Source organism: Narcine bancroftii, chromosome 1 (genome assembly GCF_036971445.1).
Source record: "Narcine bancroftii isolate sNarBan1 chromosome 1, sNarBan1.hap1, whole genome shotgun sequence".
NCBI classification, from domain to species: Eukaryota; Metazoa; Chordata; class Chondrichthyes; order Torpediniformes; family Narcinidae; genus Narcine; species Narcine bancroftii.
In genome coordinates, this window is record NC_091469.1 from 444,278,386 (window position 1) to 444,303,533 (window position 25,148).

The window sequence follows — 25,148 nt, forward strand, 5'->3', positions numbered from 1 at the left end:
TTTAGTAAATGGGAGGACTGTGTTATTGTTTGGAGCTAAATCCTCTTTATATCTTTAGATCCACTAATACATCTGTTACATTTATTCATTACAACCTGATTCATTGACCATTTGACATGTAGTAAATAACTCGAGAGGCTGAGACCGAGTCACCGATTTACAGGCTTTTATTTACAATGGACAGGGACCTCATCCCGTGCTGTGACCCAGGGTTTCTGGGGAAGGGTCAAGGCTTTATACAAGGTCAAAGAGGAGGGAACCACAGGTAGTCACAGAATGGGGCAGGGCCAGGTAATCAAGAATACAGCAGTTCACCACATTATAGACTTCATATATTAAAGAAAATTGGTATACCTGACACTAATAGCTTATTTTGGAAATCAGGTGAGCATCCTGAAAAATCACTCTTTATATAAATTTACCCATATATATTCAAAATCTTTGCACTGTTGGTTTTGATAACTTGTTAGCTGAACTTGGACTGTTGTACAAATATATATTATATCAAATAAATGTTGGAAATTAAACATACTATATTGGTAAAGGATTTTTGTAATTCTTATTCAATTGTATATGTATCTTTTTCCCAAATGTCTTCACAGTAGTTTTGGAAATAAAATGAGGGCTCCAATGGCTGGCCTACATATCTTCAAAAACTGATCCACAGTCCAACAGCTAAATCTATCAGAAGGAGAATTGCTTTTAGCTTTATATATAAAATGCAGAAGAAACTTTTCACATTCATTGGGTTTTCTTAGATTGGTTTTGTTACATATGGATAGTTTCATATGATAAAATACCTTTTCCATGCACTGAATTTAACATTTTTAAAAGTCATTAAAGCTTGGATTACTTTTTGCTAGTAAGAAACCCTGCAAAAATATGAAATAAGCCACAATGTTAGTCTGTATTTTGATAGCCTTATTTCAAATTTAGATTTTGAGTAGTCTCTTGTTTAAAGCACAAGGTCAGTGAATTGGTTGGAATCGGTTTGCTTGACCAGAACTGGCTTCAACAAAGCAGTGTTTAGCGCTTGGAACAATAAAAGTTTCCACTCCCTACTTTGTTTAAAGAGAGCATCATCAATTATATTAATCTAATTGGAACATTTTATAAATCAAAAACTGGCATATGTGGGAAACGTAAAATAAAAACACTAGGACGACAAGGCAGCATCTGTGGAAAGAGAAATAGACAATGTTTCAGGTCAAAGACATTTTATAAAATTGGGAATGAGAGAAAACAAATCACTTGTGTAGTAGAGTAGGGAGAGGAGGTATGAATAAAACAAAGAGAGTTTCTTGGTTAGGAAAAGGGTAGGATTGCCTAAGGGATAAGTTGTCTGATTAATGGGAGTGGTGAGCATGAGTGGGAAAAGTGTGGTTAGATCAATGCCTTTACAGTATCAATGATCTGGATCAGGGTTTGAATCCCGTGCTGTCTGCAAAGAGTTTGTACATGTCTCCCCCATGTCTGCATGGGTTTTCCTCAGGGCTCTGGTTTCCTACCACTATTCAAAATGTAGTGGGGTTGTAGGTTAATTGGATATAAATTGGGTGGCACAGACTCACGGGCCGAAATGGCCTGCTACCGTGCTATATGTCTAAATTTAAAATTTGAACTCGAGTAACAAAATGGGAAAGTGGAAAATTAGAAATGATGTGGAACATACCCAGCATGTCAAGCTGTACTAACATCCACAGAAGTCTTGAGCCAATATTACAAAAGCCTGACCTACAACAGAAATGGCCAAAACTGATACAAACAGAGAATGTGAATGACTGAATTTGGAGAATTCCTTTTAGTGTATTAAGGCAGGAACATGCCCAGAGAGAAGAAAAGGTGCTGTTTCTTGAGATTGCAACAGTACAGGGGGTCACAGAAGTGCATAGATAATTAACAGGCAACAAGGAACTTGCCAGTGCTCTATAAAGTGGTCACTCATCTGCGTTAGTAGTTTCTCCAACATACAGGAGACGACTACGTTGTGAACAGGAATCGCAATGAGTAGATTGAAGTGCAAGTAAATTACTGTTTCACTTGGAAGGGCTGTTTGCACTCTCACGCGATGGAATTGCAAATGTGAAAGTTGAATGGAAGAGTGCCATGAGATCTAAGATTGGGAGAATAATAAAAGGAATAGAAGAACAGACCTTTTTAAGTATTACTGTATGTAGCAAGACGATGATTGTTGCTGTGGGTTTTTGAATTTTGAGGATCATGCAACCATTTCTAGAATACAAGTATAGAAAATGAAAGGATCTATTTAATAATAGATTCGTAAAGTACTAGTAAAACATCTTGTCCATATAATACTATAAAATCCAGTGATTATTCTGGACTGTAACTGCTTCACTTCATACAATACTTCAGGAAAACTGCTTAATTAAAGATGCTCTCTTTCTCGTGCAAAATTAGACTGATTGTGTTACTTATAGTTAATTTAAAATATTCCATAGGACTAGTCAAGAAAATGAGTGGTTTAAAAAGTATCTTGTCTAGATGCATTACAGCTTGGTGATAGGGACTGCTCTGTTCAAGACCAGAAGAAACTAGATTCAAGGTTCCTTTGTTCTTGTATATACAAAATTTGTTTTCCTTTGCTCACCCTGTAAAGGTACACAAAGTGTTGCTAGTATTCCTATCAAGATGAGAAAGGGAAGTAAAAGAAAGTCCCCTCAGAGATATTGAGTGTCTGTGAATCCTGATGCTGCTATAATCTCCATGGTGACACAGCCTCCTGTCTATTGCAGCAGTGAACCCTGAGCTCAAGGCACCAAGTCACCCTACTGGGCTCCTGGTTCTTAACACCTAACACGATTAGGAAGCCATCAACAACAGAGGGCCTTTGGAACCTCTGCTTGCTGTCTGCACAATTTCAAATCCCAATACCTGGTTCCCATAAGCCAGCTGCCCAGTCTGAGTCCTTTGGCTGTCATGTCACGTTATCCAATGCAGAGTTGTAAAAACAGCTGAGACCATCACACAAACCACATTCCAGTGCCTCAGAAAAGCAGCCAAAATATTCATGGGCACATCTTACTCTTCCTTCATAACATTGGGCAGAAGATGCATGGATTTGGAAATGTACAACTCAAGTTTCAATGACAAATTCCTTCCTGCTGTTGTCCAACTCTTGAATGAACCTCCCATTATTAAAAGTTGCCTTGCACTATTTGACTGTATTTCTTTCTCTTTAACACTATATACCCAGCACTGTTTTTATTCTAAAACTATCCCTTTTTGTATTTTTGCAATACTTGCTATATTATGCATAGACTGACCTGCCGAGATAGCATGCAAAGTTTACATTTGACAATAAACAATTCAGTTTAAGTTCTTTCCAAAACTACTTTATTTTTCCCCAATTGACTGTGCCAACTGTAGATATAACTGGTTCATTTTTTAAATAAATAAAAGGTTTTTAATCTCACTGTTGTTTTGATATCTTGTGATATCATTTTGATAAATGTGCTGTCAGAATTCCCTCTTCTCCCAAACCCACCTCTCACATGTCAATGCATCTGCAATTGAAAAGTTAAAGTTACAACTTTCTTGTAAATTCTGATATGTCATTGTGTAAGATTTGACTAATCAAAAATTACTTCATATATTGACAATGGTGAACTGAGATTTTAACTTTTAATTTTTAGTTAACACTTGAGAAAGATTTATCATGCATTAAAATTTGCAGAGTTGGGCAGCACAGTTAGCTTAGTGGTTAGCGCAATGCTATTATAGCACCAGCAATTGGACCGTGGTTCACAGGCTCGTGGATGTTGGGTGTCTAAATTTAAAATCATATTTTCCTGATTTGTTAATTTCTTAATTCCAGACAACTTTTTTCTGCTAAATATCTACCACATCAGAATGCAAGTAGATTTTTGTATGCGTTCTGGAGCATAAAGATTTACAGGACAAAAACAAGCCCTTCTGCCCAATATCCATGCAGACCAAGTTAAGATTACCCCATTTGCCTGTATTTGGCTCATGTTCTTCAAAATCTTGTACCAATCTAAAACCTGCGCAAAGCAACTGGCTAGAAATTTTGCAGACATTTTCAACCTCTTGCTACAATGGTCAGAGGTCACCACCTGCTTCAAAAGGACATCCATTAAACCATTGCTTGAGAGACCAAAGTGGACTATTGGCCAATGACCCTTGCATCTACCTTGATGAAGTCCCTTGAAAAGTTTAAATTAGAGCAGATTAACTCTTGTTTCAGGAAGAACCTGGAGCCACTTCAATTTTCCTACCAGGCCAATTGCAAATGCCATCTCACTGGCCCTCCACTCTGCATTAGACCACAAGAACACCTATGTCAGGTTGTGGTTCATTGTCTCCATCATACCATCTAAACATGATCACACTAAAGGGTCTAGGATTCTGTTCATCCTTTTGCAATTGGATCCTTGACTTGCTCATGGGCAGACCCATCAGTGCAGAGTGACCACATCACATCTTCCAGGCTGACCTTCATCATAGCGGCTCACAAGGGTGCGTGCTTAGTTCCCTGCTTTATACACTCATGACTGCAGTCAAGTTTGGCTCTAATCCAATCTATAAAATTGCTGACACCACTACCATTGCTGGCCAAATAACTGGAAATGATGAGCAAGAATGCAAGATTGACATCAAAAATCTGGTTTGGTGGTTCAACACTGATAATCTTGCTCTCAATGTCACCAAGACCAAGGAACTTTTACAAAGTCGTGTTTATTGTCATCTGATTGTACAAGTACCACCCGATGAAACAGCATTCTCTAGTCCTCAGTGCACAACATGCAGACCACAACTAGACATAAAACACATGCAGTACAATTATTTTTATCTCTACAAATAAATATTGTCTTGTTCAAGTGAGAGTCTTGGATGGTTAGTGTGAACAGTTCCTTTGGACATTCAGCATTCTCACTGCCAGTGGGAAGAAGCTGCTCCTCAGCTTGGTGATGCTGGATCTGTACTGCTGTATCGCTTCCCTGACGGGAGCAGCTGAAAGATGCTGTGAGCAGGGTGGAAGGGAAGGGGTCCTCAATGATTTTGTGCACCCTTTTCAGACAATGATACCTGGTACAGGAGAGGCCAAAGGACCACACACCTGAGTGCATGTAAAGGTTGAGAGGGTTAGTACCTTCAAGTGCTCTGAGAAGTTTGAATTAGAGCAGATTAACTCCTGTCTCAGCAAGAACCTGAAGCCAGTATATCAAGGCAACCATGAAGAAGGCACACCGATGCCTCTACTTTCTAAGTCTGAGGAGATACTCAAACAAACGTCTTCAGGTGCTGCTGACTATTTCCATCACGACCTGGTTTGGTAATTTGAGTACCCAGGAACACAAAGCTACAGAAGGTTGCAATCGGTAAAGACATCTAGGTAAAGTGCTGCCTCAAGACAGCAGCTAATGTCATAACCCTGGTGGTAATCTCTTCATGCTGCTTATTTTTGGCTCAGTACCTCCAGGTTCAAGAACAGTTACTGTTCCATTGCTCTGAGGCAGTCAAATATCCCCTAACAACACTAATGATAAAATACTCTGACCACACTACACAAAAAACTGTCTGCACTTTTGTAACCCCAGTGTTTTCATGCACGATAGTAACTGTGAATATTTATTGTGTATCTTTTGCTTTCATTTTCAAGTATACTATTTATAATTTTTAGTATATCTACAGCTGCAGTAAGAATTTCAGTGCATCTGCAGATTGTACTTGACAAGCTCATTATTATTTTAAATCTTTCCCATCTCACCTTAAATCTAGTCATATACTTGCCGCAGCAAAAAGATGATCTATTTACTTTACCTTACCATTAAATTTAGTTTGAATTGTGTTCATTTCCACTCACGGTTATTGCCAAGGCTGCTTAATAAAGTGAGTTTTTAAATCTTTTAATAGTACCAAGTACAGTCCTCTGCAATAGTTGTTAACAGTTGTTCTGTTAGTTCCATTAGTCAATGTTTTATTCCATAGCTGTTAAATTTAATTAGAATATGAAGATGATTGCTTTAATAAAACATTTAAAAGCTAAGACCCCCCCCCCCCCGAAAGCTTGCCTCCTCCCTCATTCAATGTGAATGTCAATATACTGATGATCCACTTCAGACATCAGTACTTCTGTCCCATTTTCCCAGAGCTCTCACTTCCCTGAACTTTGAAATCGATCGAGTTTATAACATCGTTTTCTCTCTGCAAGGGAATGTTCTGAATCAACCTCGCAATAGGTTGGGCAACCTTGCAATGAATGGATGGATGTGGGCCGTGGCGGAGGGGCTCCAAGAGCCTCCAGGTTGAAGTGTCTGTTATTGAACTGAAATCTCCACCGTGCTGCTCACCAGGACACGAATGAAATAGAAACAATATCCAGTCTAGTGGCTGTCGCGGCGCTGTGCAACCCGGTTTTGGACCCGGGTTGGTGTGGGCTCTGGGAAGGAATGCAAGTTGATCCGGATGCTGCAAGGTTGTCCCCCCCACCCCCCGGTCGTGCCCACACACCCCTCGGTGGCCGGGCCATGCAGGAAGCTCGGCAGGGTTGCTCAATGTTGGCTGATGCCAACCTGCCCATTGAGTTGAAACTGGAGCAGTGAGGGGGTAAAAGGCATGTGACACCTCCCCTTTCCCCACGGACCAGGGAGATGCTCTGTTTGAAACCCGCTGCTGCTGAGAGGACGCGGGTTTGCGCTCGTTGCTTCGAGCGAGGGGCATCCACGTCGTGGCGTAGTTAATTTTTAAATAAAAGGAACCCTAATATCTCCCCTCCAACCCCGGGGGGGGGGGGGCGCTCTTCCTCCGTCGTCGCCCGCCAGCGAAAGGCGGCTGATTTGCTGGCGGGCCGGGGCCAAGGCCGAGCCGTCCGCTCCGAACCGGAGGCGCCGAGCTGCGAGCGGCGCCGGCGACCGCCCGGGTGCGCGCGCAGCGGGGCCGAGCCTCGTCCCCGCCTCTGTGCATTGTGGGATGGCTGGACTTTAATGACCGCCATGTTGGCCATGGCGTATTGAAGCCGACAAAAGGAACCCAAACGGACCGGGGGCAAAAAAACGCATTTCTTCCGCTTCCAACCCCGCTTTCTCTTCATGGAATGGAACTAGGATCTCCAGACTTTCATCCATGATAGTTTCCGGGCGGCTCCGTGTACGTTTTGCCGGGTATAGGCGTCAACATTTCATCGGTTGTTGAAAAAAAAGCGCATCTTAAATATATATATATATTTATATATTTCCTTCCACCATCTCCAATTCCCCCCCCCCCCTCCCCTTTCCCCACCACCCCCTCCTCCCTCCCGCGGTGGTGTTTGGGTTTGTAATTCGCCGCGAATACGCACACACAAAATCGAGGGAGAGGGAGAATAATGAGCAAACTGTCGTTTCGGGCAAGGGCGCTCGATGCATCGAAACCCCTGCCCGTGTATCGATGCGAGGACTTGCCGGATCTGCACGAATATGCTTCCATCAACCGAGCGGTGCCCCAGATGCCCACGGGGATGGAGAAGGAGGAGGAATCGGTAGGTCGATTTTCGTGCTGTTGTGGGGTGTGCGCGTCGACGGCCGTGGTGTGTATGTGTGTGTGTGTGTGTTTTAAAAAAACGAACGCTCGCAGGTGGGCTTGCTGTGCCTGGGTGTGTGCGCAGCCAGCGCGGCCGCCATTACGCGGCTCTCGCTCGCTTCCTCCCAAACATGGGGCCGGGCCGCGGAAACGCAGGCGGCCCCGGAACCACCCACACTCGCATTCCTCGGCCACCGAGATCGGCGCCTGCTGGCTCGTCGGCCGGCCGGCCCCGCCCGCCCCGTTTCTGGGGGGGAGGGGGGGGCGGCGGCGCGCGCGCCCGCTCGCCGACCCCAGCCGACGTTTATTTTATCCTGTCGGAAAGCGAGAGGGTTTCTTCTCAGGCTCCGGAGTACAGGGGGAAAAGGGGGTCACGTGACCGCACAGGAGCGGCCATTTTGTTGTGTTTCTCTGTGTCTGGGTTGAGCTCGACCCACGGCAGTGGTCGGCCTGAGCCGCGGGGTGGCGCTCGAGAGCTCGGCTCCGAGCGAGGTGGGAGGGGGGGGGGGGGGGCTGTGGCTCGGCTGACCAGTCCTTCACAATGTTGTCACTGCTCCTTTGGTGGTTGCTGCGTCTGTCCGTTCCAGTGTGTGCCCGATTGACGTGACGTCTCTGACTTCTAAGCTGTTTGGATATTGGCAAACGCGATTTTGGATTTTCTTTGTATCTCAACGCGTGTGTGAATTATAGTAACTTTCATGGCGTACTTACAGTGCATCCCTGAACACTTGAAGCTCATTGATGATTGCAATGCAGTTTCGCTCAACTTTGTCGTGTAATTATGTGTGAGGCATCGACCTATGGACAATAGTTGTCTTGCATTGCTGTTTCCAAATATTCAAAGAAGGCATTTAAAAAAAAACATCTTCTAGTGTCGTGTTGCAGAATTAAAACTCCAGGGTAAAAGAGAATTGTAGCCTCATCAAAATCTAAATGATGTAATTTCATATTATCAGATAAATAATTTTATTGTGCATTGGATGCTAATTGTTTATTTCCATTTTTTGCCTTTCCTTACTTAATATCTATATATAAATATTTCTCTTAACACTAATCACTTATCAACTGCACTGAGTTTCTTAAATTTGTATCTCAGCTCATATTATCATTTTTAAGTTTATCACATTCTAAACACAGCCTGTCTCATAGATGGGAGAGGTACAGTATGGAAATGGGCACTTTGGGTCACTGAATCTGGCTGAGCACTACATGCCTTTTTTTTATACTAATCCTACCCTGATTTCATATGGCCTTCCACTCCGAGATTCTATGCACTAAGTCAGGGCAATTTGTTCAAGGCAACCCACACCTTGTTGGGATGTGAAAGGAAGCTTATGAGGTACCATGGAGAATGTTCAGGCACCACAACATGAGATTGAAGCTGAATCTTTTTGGAACTTTGGGGAAAGTGAATTATAGCGTGGTTTCCAACAAGAATTGAAAATTATATGACATTAATTTATTCAGTTAATTAGAACACTTTATCTTAAAAATAATTTGAATGTAAGATGCATATAGATTTGGAAAATTAAGGATCAGGATTTCAGCTGGAAGGGAGTTCATTTTAACTATTGTCCTACGAGTTGTATATACTTCGGTGTTATCTAGTTTTCATTTTATGCAAATGAGATGCTTTTTGTACTTTACTTTCTCAGTGAATGATCAGTTTCAAGTCTATTGTCGCATGAACCAAGATGCAGTCCAGCTAGACATCTTGCATACAGTACAAGTTGAGCAGTACAGACCAAAGATAGAATAATTTTACTACTTTGAGTTTTATTCAGGAATCTGGTAATAGCAGGAAAGAATTTTCCTGACAGGAAGGAGGAGCAGAGTGGGTAAGTAGGATGAGTATTTTAATATGTTGACTGCTTTTTCAAGGCAGTAAGAGTCATAGATGGAGCCAATGGAGGAGAGGGGGTTGAACCACCTAAACATGGAATGGCTCTCATACAATGTTAGGATGCACCCTGCAAGGATAATCTGTGGAAGTTGCTAAGGGATACAGGTGACGTGTGGAATTTCTTTTGGATTTCTGGGGAAGTAGATTCACTTGGCCGTTGCAATGTGGGTGGATCAGGACAAGTCACTAGAGATGCTTGCGCCTGAGGACGTAAAGCTGTGTGTAAAGATACAGTACTTCACTTCCATTGATGTGGACAAGAGAGTGAGCTCTGTCCCTCTTGTGAAAGAGTGGATACTTCTGAAATCTAGTACAGTATGTTGAAAGTGAATATAGATTGAATGTCTATTGGGAATGGCAGCTTTCATTTTTACCAGAAGAATTATTTTTGAATTATTGCCTAATTGTGTACATGGTCACTCAAATGGCAAATTAGCATTTGTAGTTTCAATTAATTTAAGGAACTTGCAAAAAATGCTCTAGGATCTTTGACAACTACACAGAATACACAAGTTTTAGTAGTAACATGCTTTAAAAGTTTTGATTTGAAGTTAGATGGAGGTTTGATGCATCCTGCTGTGACATTTCAGTGTGCAAACTGGTGTAGTGGAGGAAGTATAATGAGCAATGGATTTGTGGCCTGGTTTGGAAATGAATGTTTATGAACATAGGCCATAGAAAGTGCCAAACCTAGCCAGGTCCATCACTGGCACTGATCTCTCATTCATTGAAGACATCGATGTGAGATGCTGCCTCAAGGCAGCCAACATCATAAAGAATCCCAGTCACAATCTCTTCTCACTGGTATCTTCAGGCAGAAGGTACAGAAGCATAAAATCCAGCACCTCTAGGTTAACAAACAGTTCTTTCCAACAGCCAGAAAGTTCTTGAACCTCTGCTTACTAATCCTAACTATTCCAGGCTGCCACAAAATCTGCCTGAACTATTGAAATCTTTTTTCTTTCAGAACTGCAATTGTGAATAATTATTTTATTTTCCTTTTCATATTATCTTTTTCCATGTTGGCATGTTACAGTATTTTAATTATACTATTGTAGTTGGTGTATCTTATTTACCTATTTGGCTGCAACAAGAATTTTGGCGAATCTGTGCATTGCACTTGTGTAATGACAATAGATTCTTTCATTATCTCATCTCATTTTAAAGCTCAATCTGCTCTCGGATAAATGATCCTGAGCAATGTTTTGGAAGAGACCATAGGATTTGACTTTTTATATAATCTTTGTGGATATATTGAAGTAATTTAAAGTGCTAAGTGAAAGTTGGGTCAGATAGGACTTAGATAGCATCTCCAGCAGCGTAACACTGGAGCAAAAAATAATCTGCTGGAGGAACTTAGTGAGTTAAGCAACATCGGTGGATGAAAAAGGATGATCGATGTTTTGGGATGGAACACATCATCAAGACAGTGCAGGAGAGAGGTAGCCAGTATAATGAGAGCGGAATCAGATTGGGGCAGGAGGGGGATTGGTGAATAAAGTAGTTTTTAGACTGCAATGTCAGGAAAATCACTGAAAAAAATTAACATAATTACTGCCTGTGTGGTTGTACACACTGAGGTCCCTTTTAAACTGCAAGTACCTGAGTGCAACAGTCCCAGTGGCTGGACATGCAGTGGATGACCATCAATGAATTTTTCCAGTATAATTCACACTGCAAGCTCCCTCCAAAAAGTTGTAGGGGTCCTGCAGGAGAAATCAAGGTGCAGGAATTGACTCAAAATTCCTGCCCATTCTTTTTTAGACTGCCCGTGCAGCGGTAAAATTCCTTGATTGTGCTGTTACATGCTCGCAGTCTAAAAATCATAAAGGAGAGAGATGAAGATTTGCTGAACTAAGGACGAGGTGATGTCTTTCCAATTTATGACCTGTTCAAGCATCTTACAAATGTTATAATTGTGTCTGTCTACACTAACCCCTCTGGTGGCTTGTTCCTGACATTCACCAGCCTCTGTAGGGAAAAATTTCTTCATATTTGTCCCCTTTCATGTTAAACCTGTAACATCTAATTGTAGATGCTCCTGCTTTAAAGAGCTACTAACTATATATCTTGTATATGCCCATTATCGTTATAAAAAACCTTTAAGATCATCCATTGAGAATTAACTGACCCTATCTCATCTCTCCTTTTCACTAACAGCCTTCCATTTGACAACACCCCGATGAACCTTCATCTACCACATACTTCCTTTGTTTTCACTACCTTTGTAGTTCCAAAGAGTCAGCACTTTCAGAGGAGAAATTTTTCCTCATGTCTATCTTAAATAGACAGCTGGTTTTGAACAGTAACCCTAATTCTATATCCTTAGATGATCAAAATTCCTTGCCACTGTTCTGCTGTCAAAAACAGTCAGAATCTGACTGTTCCACTCCAATCACTTTCCTCCTTCACTTCAAATTTCAGAGTTATTCTCAGAGTTCATTTATGAGTGCAATCATATACAGCCCTGGACAATGTTTCATAACATGAATCTAATCACTTTGAAAGTTGAGCAATATGTTTTTTTTTCAGAAATAAAATCTCAATTAAAATGAGGATAGTTACAAATTATGCGGTTAGTCTGTTTTGTTCTGCCTTATCCACATTTTGTAGGATTTGTGTAATTTTCTTCCAAGGTACTTTACCCAAGGGGCATGTTAAAAAATAAGTTAAGATGTGGAATTTGCCACAATTTTTTAAAAAAAATCCTCCATAAAGGAATTGATCTAGTTGTGTTAAAAGAAAAAACACAAATGCTGAAACTCAGCAGGTCAACAGTGCCTTTATGTAGCAAAAGTGAAGATACATCACCAATGTTTTGGGCTTGATCCCTTCATCAAACTGTGTTAAAACATCCATTTCAGCTTTGTATCAAAATACAAATGAGTGAAATTTTCCTTTTATTAACTATGAAGATTGTTCATTGGGCAATTTTTTTGAACATTTGAACTTGCAGAGGTTACATTTGTGCAAAATTTTATTTGTATATGCAGGATGTTTGTGGTAATGTAGCTAGAAAATTGAAGTACTGAACAGTAACATGTTGATTTCTTATTTATCAACATGCAACTATTTGTTTGCCACCAACTTTTGTTCTATGCTGAGAAGAGGCAAACTTGTTGCCATTTTCTCAGATGTGTGGTATATGATTAGCTGTGCTGTGTCATGGATTCTGGTGTTTGCCTTATTTCACCTCTGGAATTTCACCTAAAGAGTTCTGGTATTAACGGTTATTTCCTTTGAGGCTCTGTGAAGGATACTTTGAAGAAACAGAACTGTAGAAAATAGGGGTAGGCCAAAATACAGACTGCTGGGGGAACTTGGCAGGCCTAGCTATATATTTACTGTAAAAGAACTGGGTAACATTTTGGGTCAAGAACCTGCATTGTCCTAATACAGTGTCTTTACCTGAAACTTGGGCCATGCTTTTTTCTTCAGAGATGCTGCAGACCTCCTGAATTCCTTCAGCAGTTTGTATTTTTGCTTCAGATTCCAGTATCTGCAATTTTTTTGCCTCTATAGGAGTAAGTCATTTAATCTTTAAACCTCCTGTGTACTATCATGACTGTACATCTATCTGGATACCATATTTCTCAATTTTCCCCATTTTGATCAGAAAATGCATAGATTTCCTTAAATGTAGCAACTTGCTACTTTAGAGTGTAGAGATTTATTTCCACTGATTGGTCATCTTTTGTTGAGAATCTTCTCTCGTTTCAATCTTAAATCTCTTGCCCTTAAACCTGGAACTCTGGTCTGACTTTTTGCCTGAAGCCATCGAAATATGCAAAAACATTCTTCCTCGGGTTGATTGCTGGTCATGTCAAAATTTTGATGTCTCATATTTGTAAACTCCTAGGAATAAAAACTTGGTCAGCCATATTTCTCAATTTTGTGGCTATTGCACTTGCTATATATTACATGTATTTTTTTAAACTTGGAGACCAATTCCTGTGTGGCCTCACCAAGGTCCTATATAATTCCAGAAAGAAGCTTTGTTTCTTATCCTAAACACTCCATACCCATAAGAGCCAACAATCTGCAGAATCAGAATTTATTATTATGAACATGTCACAAAATTTGTTGTGACAGCATCACAATGCAAACACTTATGTAAAATAAATAAAAATAGTGCAAGAAAAAGACATGAGCTAGTATCTGTGATTCATTGTTAATTCAGAAGTTTGATATCTTCTACAAGATTTTTAGCTACTGATGTACAAGAACCCAAAGCATGGTTTTTTCCAATTCTTCACAACCTAAGATTATTTAAATAATACACTGGTTTTCTTGCGGAAATTGATAATTCATATTTATCAATGTTATGCTATATTTGTCATATTTTGGCTTGTTGGCTGAATGTATCAAAAACACCTTAAATCCCTTTTTCTTTCATTTTACAGCCCCATGCCATTGTCAAACTTTAAAATATTACATCTCTATTTCCATCATCCAAATCTTTGATAAGCATCCTGGTAAATGACAGGATTCTTAAGTGTGGAAGAACAGAAACCTCTTAGTTGAAAAGGCCTATGGTAGGCTGCCTTTATTAGTGGACAGATTGAGTTTAAGAGCCATGAGGTCATTTTGCAGCTTTGTAAAACTTGGAATATTGTGTTCAATTCTGGTCACCTCATTACAGGAAGGATGTATAAGCTTTGGTAGGGGTGCAGAGTTTTACCAGGGTGTTGTCTGGATTGGAGAATGTCTTGTAAGACTAGAGCCACTTTAAGGTGGCCACAATACCCAACTGTAAAGCCGCCTATTGTACTCCTATGCAACTGTCGGGTGGCCATCTGAAAGTGGAGAACACGGCCAGGAGGTTTACCTACCTAACCCTTCTCCTGTAGGTATAATATCCTGCTCCGAGAATCCTCCGTTGTACCTGAAAGCAGCACCAGGTAAAGCTGCTACCAGCTTTCAGGTGCCTAGCAGATGGCGGGCTGATAACAGTCAGCTGGCGACCCAACTCCCCGCTGCCTGACAGCCCCCTGGTGCAGGGCTGGGGCGGCCGGCATGGGACTACGGGGCTTGGGGGGCCAACCCAGCCCTGCAGTTACCCCCGCAGGGGGACTGTCAGGCAGCGAAGAGGCAAGCTGTCAGATGGCTGCCCCTGCTCTGACTCGGGAGCCGACGTTCGCTCTGCGGCCCCTCTCCCCGCTTCAGACCTTTCAGGTGGCAGAACACTGCCTTCAGCACTGTCACCTGAACGTCCCTTCGCAAACACCTGGAGCCGCATTCTCCAGGTGATTCTACCTGAAAGCGGCTTAGGTTAACAGAGCTAGGGTTTTTTCTCTTTGGAGCGAAGGATGAGAGGTAACTTAATAGAGGTATGCAAGATGACAAGGGGCATAAATATCACCTTTCTGGATTAATGGTAGCAAATACCAGAGGACATCTTTCAAGTGAAAGGTGGAAAGCTTAGGTGAATCATCAGGGTAAGTTTTTATTCAGGTGCCTGGAATGCATTGCAAAGGGTGGTGGTAGAGGCTGGTACAATAGGAACATCTATACAAGAAAAAGAGGTGTGAAGTAGGGAATTTTTAGATTGTTGCAGGTTCATGCAAGTCTGCAAACATCATGGGCCGAAGGGTCTATACGGTGTGGTAACATTCTCTGTCATAAAGACCTAACAGCTGACCCCTGTGGTATACCACCAACTTATCCCACTTCAAAGAAAGACCCATTTATTCTAGGCAGTCAACTAATTCATTGCACTGCTCCCAAAACAATTTATGCATGTTGGATTTTATCAAAGGCTTTCTAAATATATGTCCATGGGCTTTCCCTGCTACTTGCTCAAAATAATCTGTAAAATACTATTTCCCATCAAAAGTTTGTTGACTTTGTCTAATTCTGCAAATAATTCTAGAAGTCCCAATTATTTGCATTAGTGTGATTGCTCAGTTTTTAAATTCCTTTCAGGGCATTAACCTGAAGTGTTAAGTCATTCTCTTGTAGATGCAGACTGATCTGCTGAGTATTTCTAGCATTCTGTTTTTAATATAAATGATTCGAACTGAGCATGAGGAGTACATAATTTTTTTTTAAATTGGCATCAATAATAAAACCAATGTTATTTCTGATAGTGAGGCAGGAAAACAAAGTTAATACTGCAGATAGTGAACCAGAAGATGGGAGGAGGGAGAGAAAGGTTTTTTTTTAAGTTGAAGATATTGTAGGGCAAATGATAAAATACCAGAGCTGCAAGGGGAATAAGGTTTAGAGACCAAGGTTAGTGGGGGCAGTTAAAGAAATGTAATTGGAACTCTAACTGTTTTAAAATTTCTTGTTAATCACCATGATTACCTCCCTTTGTTGACTTGAGAGGTCTGTGGTCTTACCTTATATCCTATCATTTGCTGTGTATTTCCTTTCCTGGTTTGTTTCATTGCATTGTATTTCGATCTGAATTAAGAGTTAACCATGGTATCTAAGGAGATATTTTTGCCTCCATCAAAGTTGATCAAGCTGATGATAAAACAATTATTTGCAGTAGTTTCCACTTCAAAATGATTGATATATTTTCTACACCAGTGACCATTCATCAGAAACTTGTCAGTGAGGCAATACTTGAAGAGGTGGTAAAAGACAGTTTTACTCCTTTCAACAGTTATTTACTGCCGTCATTTTGTGGATTTTGTAATAGTTTTTTCTCCATAACGAATTCGAAGGTGCATGTGCATGTCAGACCTAATTCAAGATAGATCAGTGAAAATTTTGAAACAAAAACATTTGTCTACTTTTAAAATTTGAGCGACTCTAGGTTTTCTAGGTTCTAAAGCAAAGAAAAACTTGGAACAATGTAGGGTTTGTCACCACTAGTGTTTAAGTTAATTTTTCAATTATAGATTGATAGCTGACAACAATTACTGGGAGGCAGTGAAGCCAGTTGTTCTGGAATTTGAGATTGGTATTAATGTATAATTTGGTGTGAGTTGCAGAGATTGGGAGGACTGGTTTTCAAGCCATGCCAGGAATTGTGATGAAGACTACAATTTTGAAATGTACACTAGGAATGAGAATTGAGATCGTAAAAGCGTTGATGGATGTTTAAAGATTTTAGATGAGATATTTGTGCAAAATAGAATTTAACTGGTGGTGCATGATAAACCAAATATTTCAGTTTATAAGACCAACCCTTGAAGCACCCAAAAAAAAACCATCAAAAACAAGGGTTGTCTTTTGGGGTCAGATACAAAAATGTGATCTTAAAATTCTACTCAAGATATCACTGGATTGGTTCCATAACCCACTCAGACCCTACCCTACAACAAATTTTTAAGATACTGGTTTATATTAGAAAGGAAATGTTCATTGTTTCTTCAAAAAAAAACACATCTAAAATCCTTCAAAATCACTTTCAATGTCTGAGCCAAATAACTTGGCAAGTACATCGAGAATCTCACTGTTTATACTGTCATCGCATGAGTCCCAGTCTGAATACAATGAGTCGGTGTCCCACAATAAATCATCCTACGTTCACTACAGATACAGCACTTTTCGAAAGATTTTATTACAGTCTCTACTTTCACTTTATCCCATGCTTTGATCACAAAATCAGACAGCAAATCAAGTGATGCAGCATGCATTGCCCCACCTTTTGTAAAGGATTTTTCAGCACTCGTCATCAAATTATTCTGTTCTTCACGCACATGATCTTTAGATGGCTTGTTTTTTGGAGGGGGGGGGGTGGCGAGGATCATCTGATGCACCCTTTTATATAATAGAACCATGAAATTCAAGACCTGACTTGTCTTACGGTCGTCTTATACACCAAAATATACGGAAATCCTCAAATCTAAATGTGGAAAGTAAAAATTGAGATTGCAAACGTGTTTGAAGCTAAACTGAAGGCGAGATCAAAGGAATAGTTAAGATTTGGCGCAGTTATTTTTTCTTTTATTGGGATTATAATTGAAAAGTGGGGGACAATTTTTGGGTTGAATCTTAAATTGTTTGTAATAGATGAGCTGACTGCAGTAATTGTGAGTGAAGCATGGTGGGAGACAAACAGAATCTTGTGAAAATGCATGAAGTTGTTGACTTTATGAATGTAAAAGCCTTGTGCAGCAGGAAGTGCAAGAATAAAGTGTTAAAACAAGAGTGCAGGATATAATGGCAGATGGGACAAAATTGAATGCTAATGGTATTGCAGTAAGTATAAAGAGAGTAAATGTAAGGTGGATCTGCTAGAATCAGCTTGCAAAAGGATGCCATGTTCTGGTGCCATTTCAGATTTTGAATATGAATAAAATAAATGCTGGAATTGTGGGAACTATGCCTGGAGTATTGCATACGATTTTGTTCACCTCTCCCAAAAAAATCTACTTGCGCAATAAAGATTCACTAGTTACAAGATGACACTTTCTCTGAGCTGAGATTAGGTGAGGAAAACTTCCCCGGCCAAATAGCGGGGTTTATGTTCTCAAGATGAGGCCTTTCTGCATTTCGTGGGTAGTCAATCTTTGGATTCTTTTTCCACTACAGATCCGTATGGAAGCTCAGTCACTTAAATTGTTGGCAAGCTCAAAGACAAAGCTTGTCCATCATGCTGAATACAGTTTGTTGTTCTCTGTCATACCACTCTCTCAGCTTTGTAACACCTTAAAATTGATCTTAAATTCCCATTGGAGGGATTGGTAAAATGTTAATTTTCTGTGGCACTTCTTGATTGGTGATACAACCCCTCCACCTCTCACCTCCTCCTCTGTCCCTATGAGCTTGCACCCATCACATCCTATAAGGCAAAAAAAGTTATTATAATTAAATGATTTGCATTTACTTTGGACAAGCTCAATGCTTGCAATGTTCACTTTGATAGGGAAATAACTATGTGCACTCACGAAGCCCTACAGCCTCCTGAAGGGAGGGCTACATCTGTGTGGTATTGAGGATTCAAACAGTGAAAATATGCTTGGAATTTTGAAATTTTCTTCAACCAATATGATTTTTAATAAATTTAGTGTTGTAGGTACTGGTCTGCATGTGAAAAAAATTTTTTAAAGTGCAAAACTGTTACTGTTTCATTGGTCCAGCTTTACGGAATTGTAAAGCTGTTAATGGAAAACCAAAACCGAAGTAACTTGGTTGAAAATTGCTTTAAGAAAACAAGCAAAAAGACAATGAAAGTGCAATATAACTTGCGTATTAAATTCATTGAGAGCATGCTGTCTAATTTTTGTAGCCAACCTCCGACGTAGAGCAGATGTTCTAGTTTGTAGGTGCTAAATTTAAAGTTAATGGTATGTGGTTCAATTTGTATGAAAAGAGTTCCGGTTGTGTATGATTTTAGACATGGGAAGTTCAATTTTTCAAAGTGTGATCCTTTTTGTTGCTATTATGTGATTTAAGTATATCAAATAAATTATTAAAGGTCAAGAAAAAAGGTGCAGTGATTCGATGTTATATTCTTGTAATGACATAGAAAGAGGCTATTTTCACCATGGCTTCTAGGTTGCAGAAATATGCACTGAAAGGAGGGGTCAGAAGAAATTCAGATTAAAATAATTGAGAAAAGTCTGATTCATATATTAAATAGAAACATTTTTGGAAACATTTGTAAGCTACTGTATGAGCAAATTAGGTGATATTTTAACAATAGACTTTGGATAATGTAACAACAGATTTGTAAAGGTATAATTCTTTTATGTACTAATAAAAGTGTATCAGGCAGGGAACATTGAGCAGTTAAGTTCAAAGACGAAGCAGAGCATCTGCGAACCATAGGGGTGCACACACAATGCAACCTACATACAAATGACGTATATACATAACAATCCAAAAGAAATAAAAATAATTTTACGATAATACAATTTACAATGTGGCAAAGTTTGAACATTTCCAGGATTTTGCACACTGTTTAGTCATGTAAAAATGTTGGAGTATAATTTAGTTTTTGGTAAAGGAAATATTGTCATTTTTATTAAAATTGTAGATCTTGTGTTTTGCTTATTTTCAAATAAAGTTAGAATGGAGGACTTTCCATTTTTCTTTCTATGCAGATCTTGTAAAATTTATTAACTTTTTTTGTTTTTCTAATGTTGGGATATAGGGGAATTTTTAGTGTGTGTGTAGAATATACATGATGCTTTATTTTTCTTGACTGAATGTTGTTCAATATTAACTGCAATTAATTCATCAGATTGAATTTTAAATAGGAAATTCGTATTGAAAATTATAGAAGCTTAAATATAGTTTAATAAGGATGATCATTGGTCCATTGAGTTTACTCTTCTAGCACAATCCAATTAGTTCCATTGCTGGCCAATTCCCTACCCTGCAAATTTTTGTATACTAATTCCCTTTTGATAATTATCCAGTATTTCAGTTTTTTGTTTAACATTATGTTGTAATCTATATTCACGAATTTGTTGAAGGCCATATTTTCCAAGTTTGTTGATAATACCAAAGTAGGTAATATGAGTGTTTTGGAGGATGTGGCAACTATATTGACAAGTGAATGGGTGAAAACATGTCAATTGGAATATAAATAGGAAAACTGATGGATGATTTACTTGGGAGCATTATGCAGAAAAGCAATTCGTGGTGGTAGATTGGGAAATAATTATCAAACAGATTAAAATTGGCAGATAGATTTGGAAACCAGTAGTGTTTTAGAGCAAATAGCTTGCAAGACAATTTGAGTATAGCAATAAAAAGATCGTGTTGCAATTGTATGAGGCCTTAGTCACCTATAATGTGTGCAGTTTTAGTCTCCCTCCTAAAAAGAATTACTGTAGATGGAGAGAGGATACAATAAACCCTTTGTGAGAGAGGACAGTTATGCTGTGTGATAAAGGCCTTGTCTACCCAATGTCTCATTCTCCACTGCTCAGGAGAATGATGAGTGATCTTTATGACATTTATAAGATTTCTACAGGATTGTCACTGGCTGAGATGTCGAGAATCAGGACCGCAATTTCAGATTAAGGGGTAAATGGCTTCAGACTTAAGAGGAGAAATTATTTCTCTCAAGGTGATGAATCTTTGGAATTCTCTACTCAAGGCTGTGGCATTTCAGTCATTGCATTCATTCAAAACGCATTGGGTTTTTTTTATATATGAAGGGAATTGAGGGATGTTGGTAAACCACTAGAAATGCTGCTGAGACAAGTAGGCTGTGAGGTTAATGAATGGCTGCCAAATGCCGTGACTTTAATATTTGTGATTTTTAAAAAATTTCATGTAGTATATTGGCTTTAGTGACTCATGTTTAATCCAACAAAAATGAATATTGATGTTCCAGAATAATTTCTGTAGATTTGTACATGACAACATAGAGGTGGCTTTCAGTTCTTAGACTAATTTTTAATAGGTTTTCAGTTTGCATACAAATTATGTTGCACTGTGTTATTGCACAATCAGGTCTTATTCTATGTCCCTGCACATAGAATGAGCCATCTCATGGGATGCAGTTGCATTACCAGAGAATATTCTGCCCATTGCATGAATGCAATCTGGCCTTGTCAGCCATCAAAAAGAAGTAAATCCCCTAACAGAATTCTTTATTAAAACTACTATACAGTACATATTTTGTATTAAAAATATTGTATGCAGTGGAACCCTGTTAAACACAATAATTTGGGTCTAAAAAAATGCATTACGATAAAAGTTGGGTCGCACTAAATTGGGATTTCATTAATGGTTGTAGTTACGTTTGAAATTAAAACACAATTTTTAGTAAACCGTCCCTTCTCCCGACAGTAGCCCAACACCTGAGTCCAATTACATTATTTACTCAAAGTTTATGTTAAGTATCTTTATTAAAGGTACTGTTCTGAATATATGTTAACATTCTTCATTAAAGGTTCATTTGTTGAAAATCTGTTTTAAAACTTGTTTTAAGATCTTGTTAAGCCATGCATGGTGGGGCAAATCTGAGTTACGACCAATCCATCAGTCATGGATTACTGTCATAAGTCGGGGACTACCTGTACAGACGAGGATGTAAATAGGCTTTAAAGGAGGTGAGAGTAAGTTGGCAAGAATATGAGAGAATGGAATATAATGTGGAAAATTAAGGTCATGTGGTTTGGTGAACATAGCAGAAAAGTAATATAAAGTAAAACCCCTGGTATCCGGCACCTAGGAGGATTGGTAGATGCTGGATAAGAGAGTTTTCCGGTTGCTTGAGTCACACTCTTGCAGTGCCTAACTAATACAACAGCATTAAGAATAAACAGTTTAAAAGACAAAAAAAGTGAAAAATAAAAAGTAATTTGGAAAAAAAATAAGTATTGTGGTCCTTAATTATATAAAGTTCACTTTAATCAGATTATTTGTGTTATGTCTGGGTTTTTTTGCACTGAGGACCAGAGAATACTTTTTTGTTGGGTTGTTCTTGTACAATCAGGACAATAAACTTAGCTTGACTTGAATTCCTGTAACTTAAAAAAAATAAAATTTTAATTCTAACTCCAGTTGCTGGCACGGTAACAGCGTTGCGCTAACTGCTACGCTAAACATGTTGCCATTATAATTAACCCCCTCCCCCAAAATTTACAGATAAAGCCTTGCTATACACTAATAAAGACTCTTACTAAGTAGGGATAAGGGGACACTTTAAGAGAGTCACCCTAACAGCGAGTGGCATCACCAACACTTCATCCTGAGTGATGCTATTTTATTCAAATGCAACTTTATTCAAAAAGCTGCTACGAGCAAAGCACAATCAAGGCCTTCTGCTGGCTGAATATTTGCTCCCACCTTCACCAAAGGTGTATGTGTTACTTGGAGAACGTTTACTTTAACAATTTTAAACTTGTATTAAAATTTTTAATCTTATTCTATTTTTATTTATTTTCTTTGGAATTTTTTTGCTGGATGCTTGATTTTAGGGTAAAACTTGGGTTTTACTATGGTTATCCTGGTGAAAGATTGGGTGGTGGTAATGGTAAAGGAAATTAGTCTGTAGCTTGCACAAATTAGAAAGTCTTATTTTAAATATGTAGAGCTTTGGGAAGATAGGATCTGAAGTATTACATACAGTTTTGGATTCCATACCCAATCAAGAATTTGCCAAAGAGTGCAGCAAAGATTCATTGGACTACCTCTGGATGTAGTGCAAGAAAATGGCATTGAGGCAAAAAAGTTATGATTTTGATAAATAACAATATAGCAGGCTCAAACTGCCACATAATTTTTTTTCTGTACTATTTCTACCTAACAACCTGAGTATTTGTCAGACTAGCTAAGGTTTTAAATTTAAGTTTGTTAAAAAAATATCTAATACAGCAAACAGGTCTGTGAACAGACCAATGGATTATCTCTATAGAACACAATTAATATTCCTATGTTATTGCTGTGCTTGCCAACCACCTCAAGGCTTTTAACTTGGTTATACTCATCTTCCATTGTTGCAGATGCAACTTAAGACACTGGTGTTTATTCCCTTTATCATTGACTTGGATGAACTAAAATGAGGTCTGAGCCAGTCAGTCGAACTCACCTGTAAATAGGTTATTGGTGAATAAGTGTTGGTTGATAGCATTATCAATGATAGCTTCCATTAGTTTTCTAATAATTGAGAGTAAACTAATAATTGGATGGATAAAATTTTCCTGTTTTTTTGTGAGCAAGATGTACCTGGGCAATTTTCCATGCTGGTTAAAAGCTAGCATTGTACTATAATGGAATAATTTGGGTAGCAATACAGGTAGTTCTGGAGTACATGTCTTCTGTGTTACCACTGAGGTATTGGCTGTTCCAGACGCATTTTCTATATCCTGTATTCTCAGCTGTTTGTTCATAGCAATAGAATTGACTGGAGAACAGTTTCTGTGGAGGTCTTGGAAGGAAGCCAAGATTAATCTATTTGGCAAATGTTACTGATCATGGAAGTGAATGCTTCAGTTTTTGTCTTTTCATTTTGTTTACGGACCCCGTTACTGTTGATAATCAAGTTATTCTTTTGTGCAAAATTGAGCATACTATTGTCCAGAGAGACCCAGAGACACTCCATGGATGATGGTTCTCCAGTCTGGAAAAACTGCCTCTACAATCACTAACTGACTGAACTGTTATACCAATTTTTTTATTCAGTTGGCTAGTTGGTCACCTGTCCCATGTGCCCTAACCTTCCATGCCAACCTACCACATTGGGCCTCTTGCGTCAAAAAATTCTATCAAGTTTGTAAGACACTATTTCCCATGCACAAATCCATGCTGTTTCGCCTTAATTTTCCCCTACCCTTCCAAGAATTGATAGATTCTATCTCTTCATTCTACCTCCAAATCCTTTGGCATTTTCCCTACCACTCACATCAGAATAACAGGTCTGTTTTTAAATAACAGTACTATATTTGCCATTTTCCACTCCTCTGAACCTAGAGGGACAATTTATAAGATGAGTATTGTGCTGAAAAGTTTTCCAGTGAACAGAAGTTGGAGCGAGAGTAGGACAGTTTAAGAAGGTGAGAGTATAAAGAGAGTGATCATCGAGGGAGCAGCCATTTTGTGAATGGAGCAGAGTTAGAGAAGCAAGTTGAGGCTTTCACTCGAGGCTTTGGCGAATAAGGCGGAGATTAAGTTAAGACTCTGGTATGATTTTATTATTGTTTATTCTTTGACCTTGTATTAGTGCTAAAACAAAATAGTCAGAATAGCCACAGGGTTAGTGGAGTGTTCATCTAAGATGTGTGAATTCTAGGAGACTTGTCATCTCCCTAATACCTGCACGAGGAGCATCAAGTTGCAGACAAACTTTGGGGAACTGGAGCTGCAGCTTGATGACCTTCAGCTCATACTGAAGAATGAGAAGTTTATGGATAAGAACTACAAAGAGGCAGTCACACTGAAGCTGCGTGAAGCTGGGTGATGGTTAGGAGTAGGAAAGCAAAAGCAAGGAAGCAGGTTGTGCAGGATATCCCTGTGGCTGATTGCCTCGATAATAAGGAAACTGTTTTGGATATTGGGGGGCAAAACTGCAGTGACTGGGTCTCTGTCTCTGAGCCTGGCCCTGAAGCTTAGAAGGGAGAGAAGGAGAGCAATAGTAATGGGGGATTCAATAGTTAAAGGGGCAGACAGCAGATTCTCTGGACACAAAAGAGACACCAGGATGGTTTGTTGCCTCCGAGGTGCCAGGGTCAGGGGTGCCTTGGATCTGATCGATGGCATCCTGATAAAGGAGAGTGAGCTGACAGATGTTGCGGTACTTGTATTAATGACAAGGAGGAGGGATGAAAAGGATGAGGTTCTGAAGAGAGAATACAAGGAGCTAGATGAGAAGGTAAAAGATAGGACCTCAAAGGTAGTAATGGATTGTTGCCTGTTTCATGCGCCAGTAAGGATAAGAATAGGATGAGATGGCAGATGAACATATTGCTGTATAATTGATGCAGCAAGCAGGGTTTCAGGTTTCTGGATCATTTAGATCCCTTCTGGGAAAGGTATGGTCTGTACAAAAAAGGATGGGTTACACTGGAACGGGGTCAATAGCCTGGTGGAGAATGTTTGATAGATCTATTGGAGAGGATTGAAACTAGTTTGGGAGTGGGATGGCAACCCAAATGAAAGGGCAAAGATTAGAGCAGGTGGTTGGAAAGGTTGATGCACTATGTAGTGAGATTGTGAAGAAGGACAGGCAGTGATGGGAAGCATAAATATAGTCATTTGAAAGGAATGAAATGTGTTTACTTCAATGCAAGAAGTATCAGGAATAAGGGAGATGAACTTAGTGTGGATCAGTACATGAAATTGTGATGAT

General features: G+C 39.4%; 1 protein-coding gene across 6 annotated transcripts in view; it reads left to right on the forward strand.

Moving 5' to 3' along the window:
- The window catches only part of LOC138751745 (enhancer of polycomb homolog 1-like), a 224,107-nt gene that overhangs the window by 101,530 nt on the left and 97,429 nt on the right, over positions 1 to 25,148 (forward strand). For 2 of the 6 annotated variants that reach the window (XR_011350146.1, XM_069914448.1), the window contains exon 1: positions 6,946 to 7,498. The exons of 3 other annotated variants lie outside the window; for them this stretch is intronic. Coding sequence is in view for 2 of the 3 variants with exons in the window: in XM_069914448.1 (XP_069770549.1) it covers positions 7,346 to 7,498 (153 nt within the window). In the remaining variant the exon portion in view is untranslated. Of the gene's footprint in view, positions 1 to 6,945; positions 7,499 to 25,148 lie in introns of those variants that run through there. One more of the 6 variants, XM_069914452.1, reaches the window with a different exon arrangement.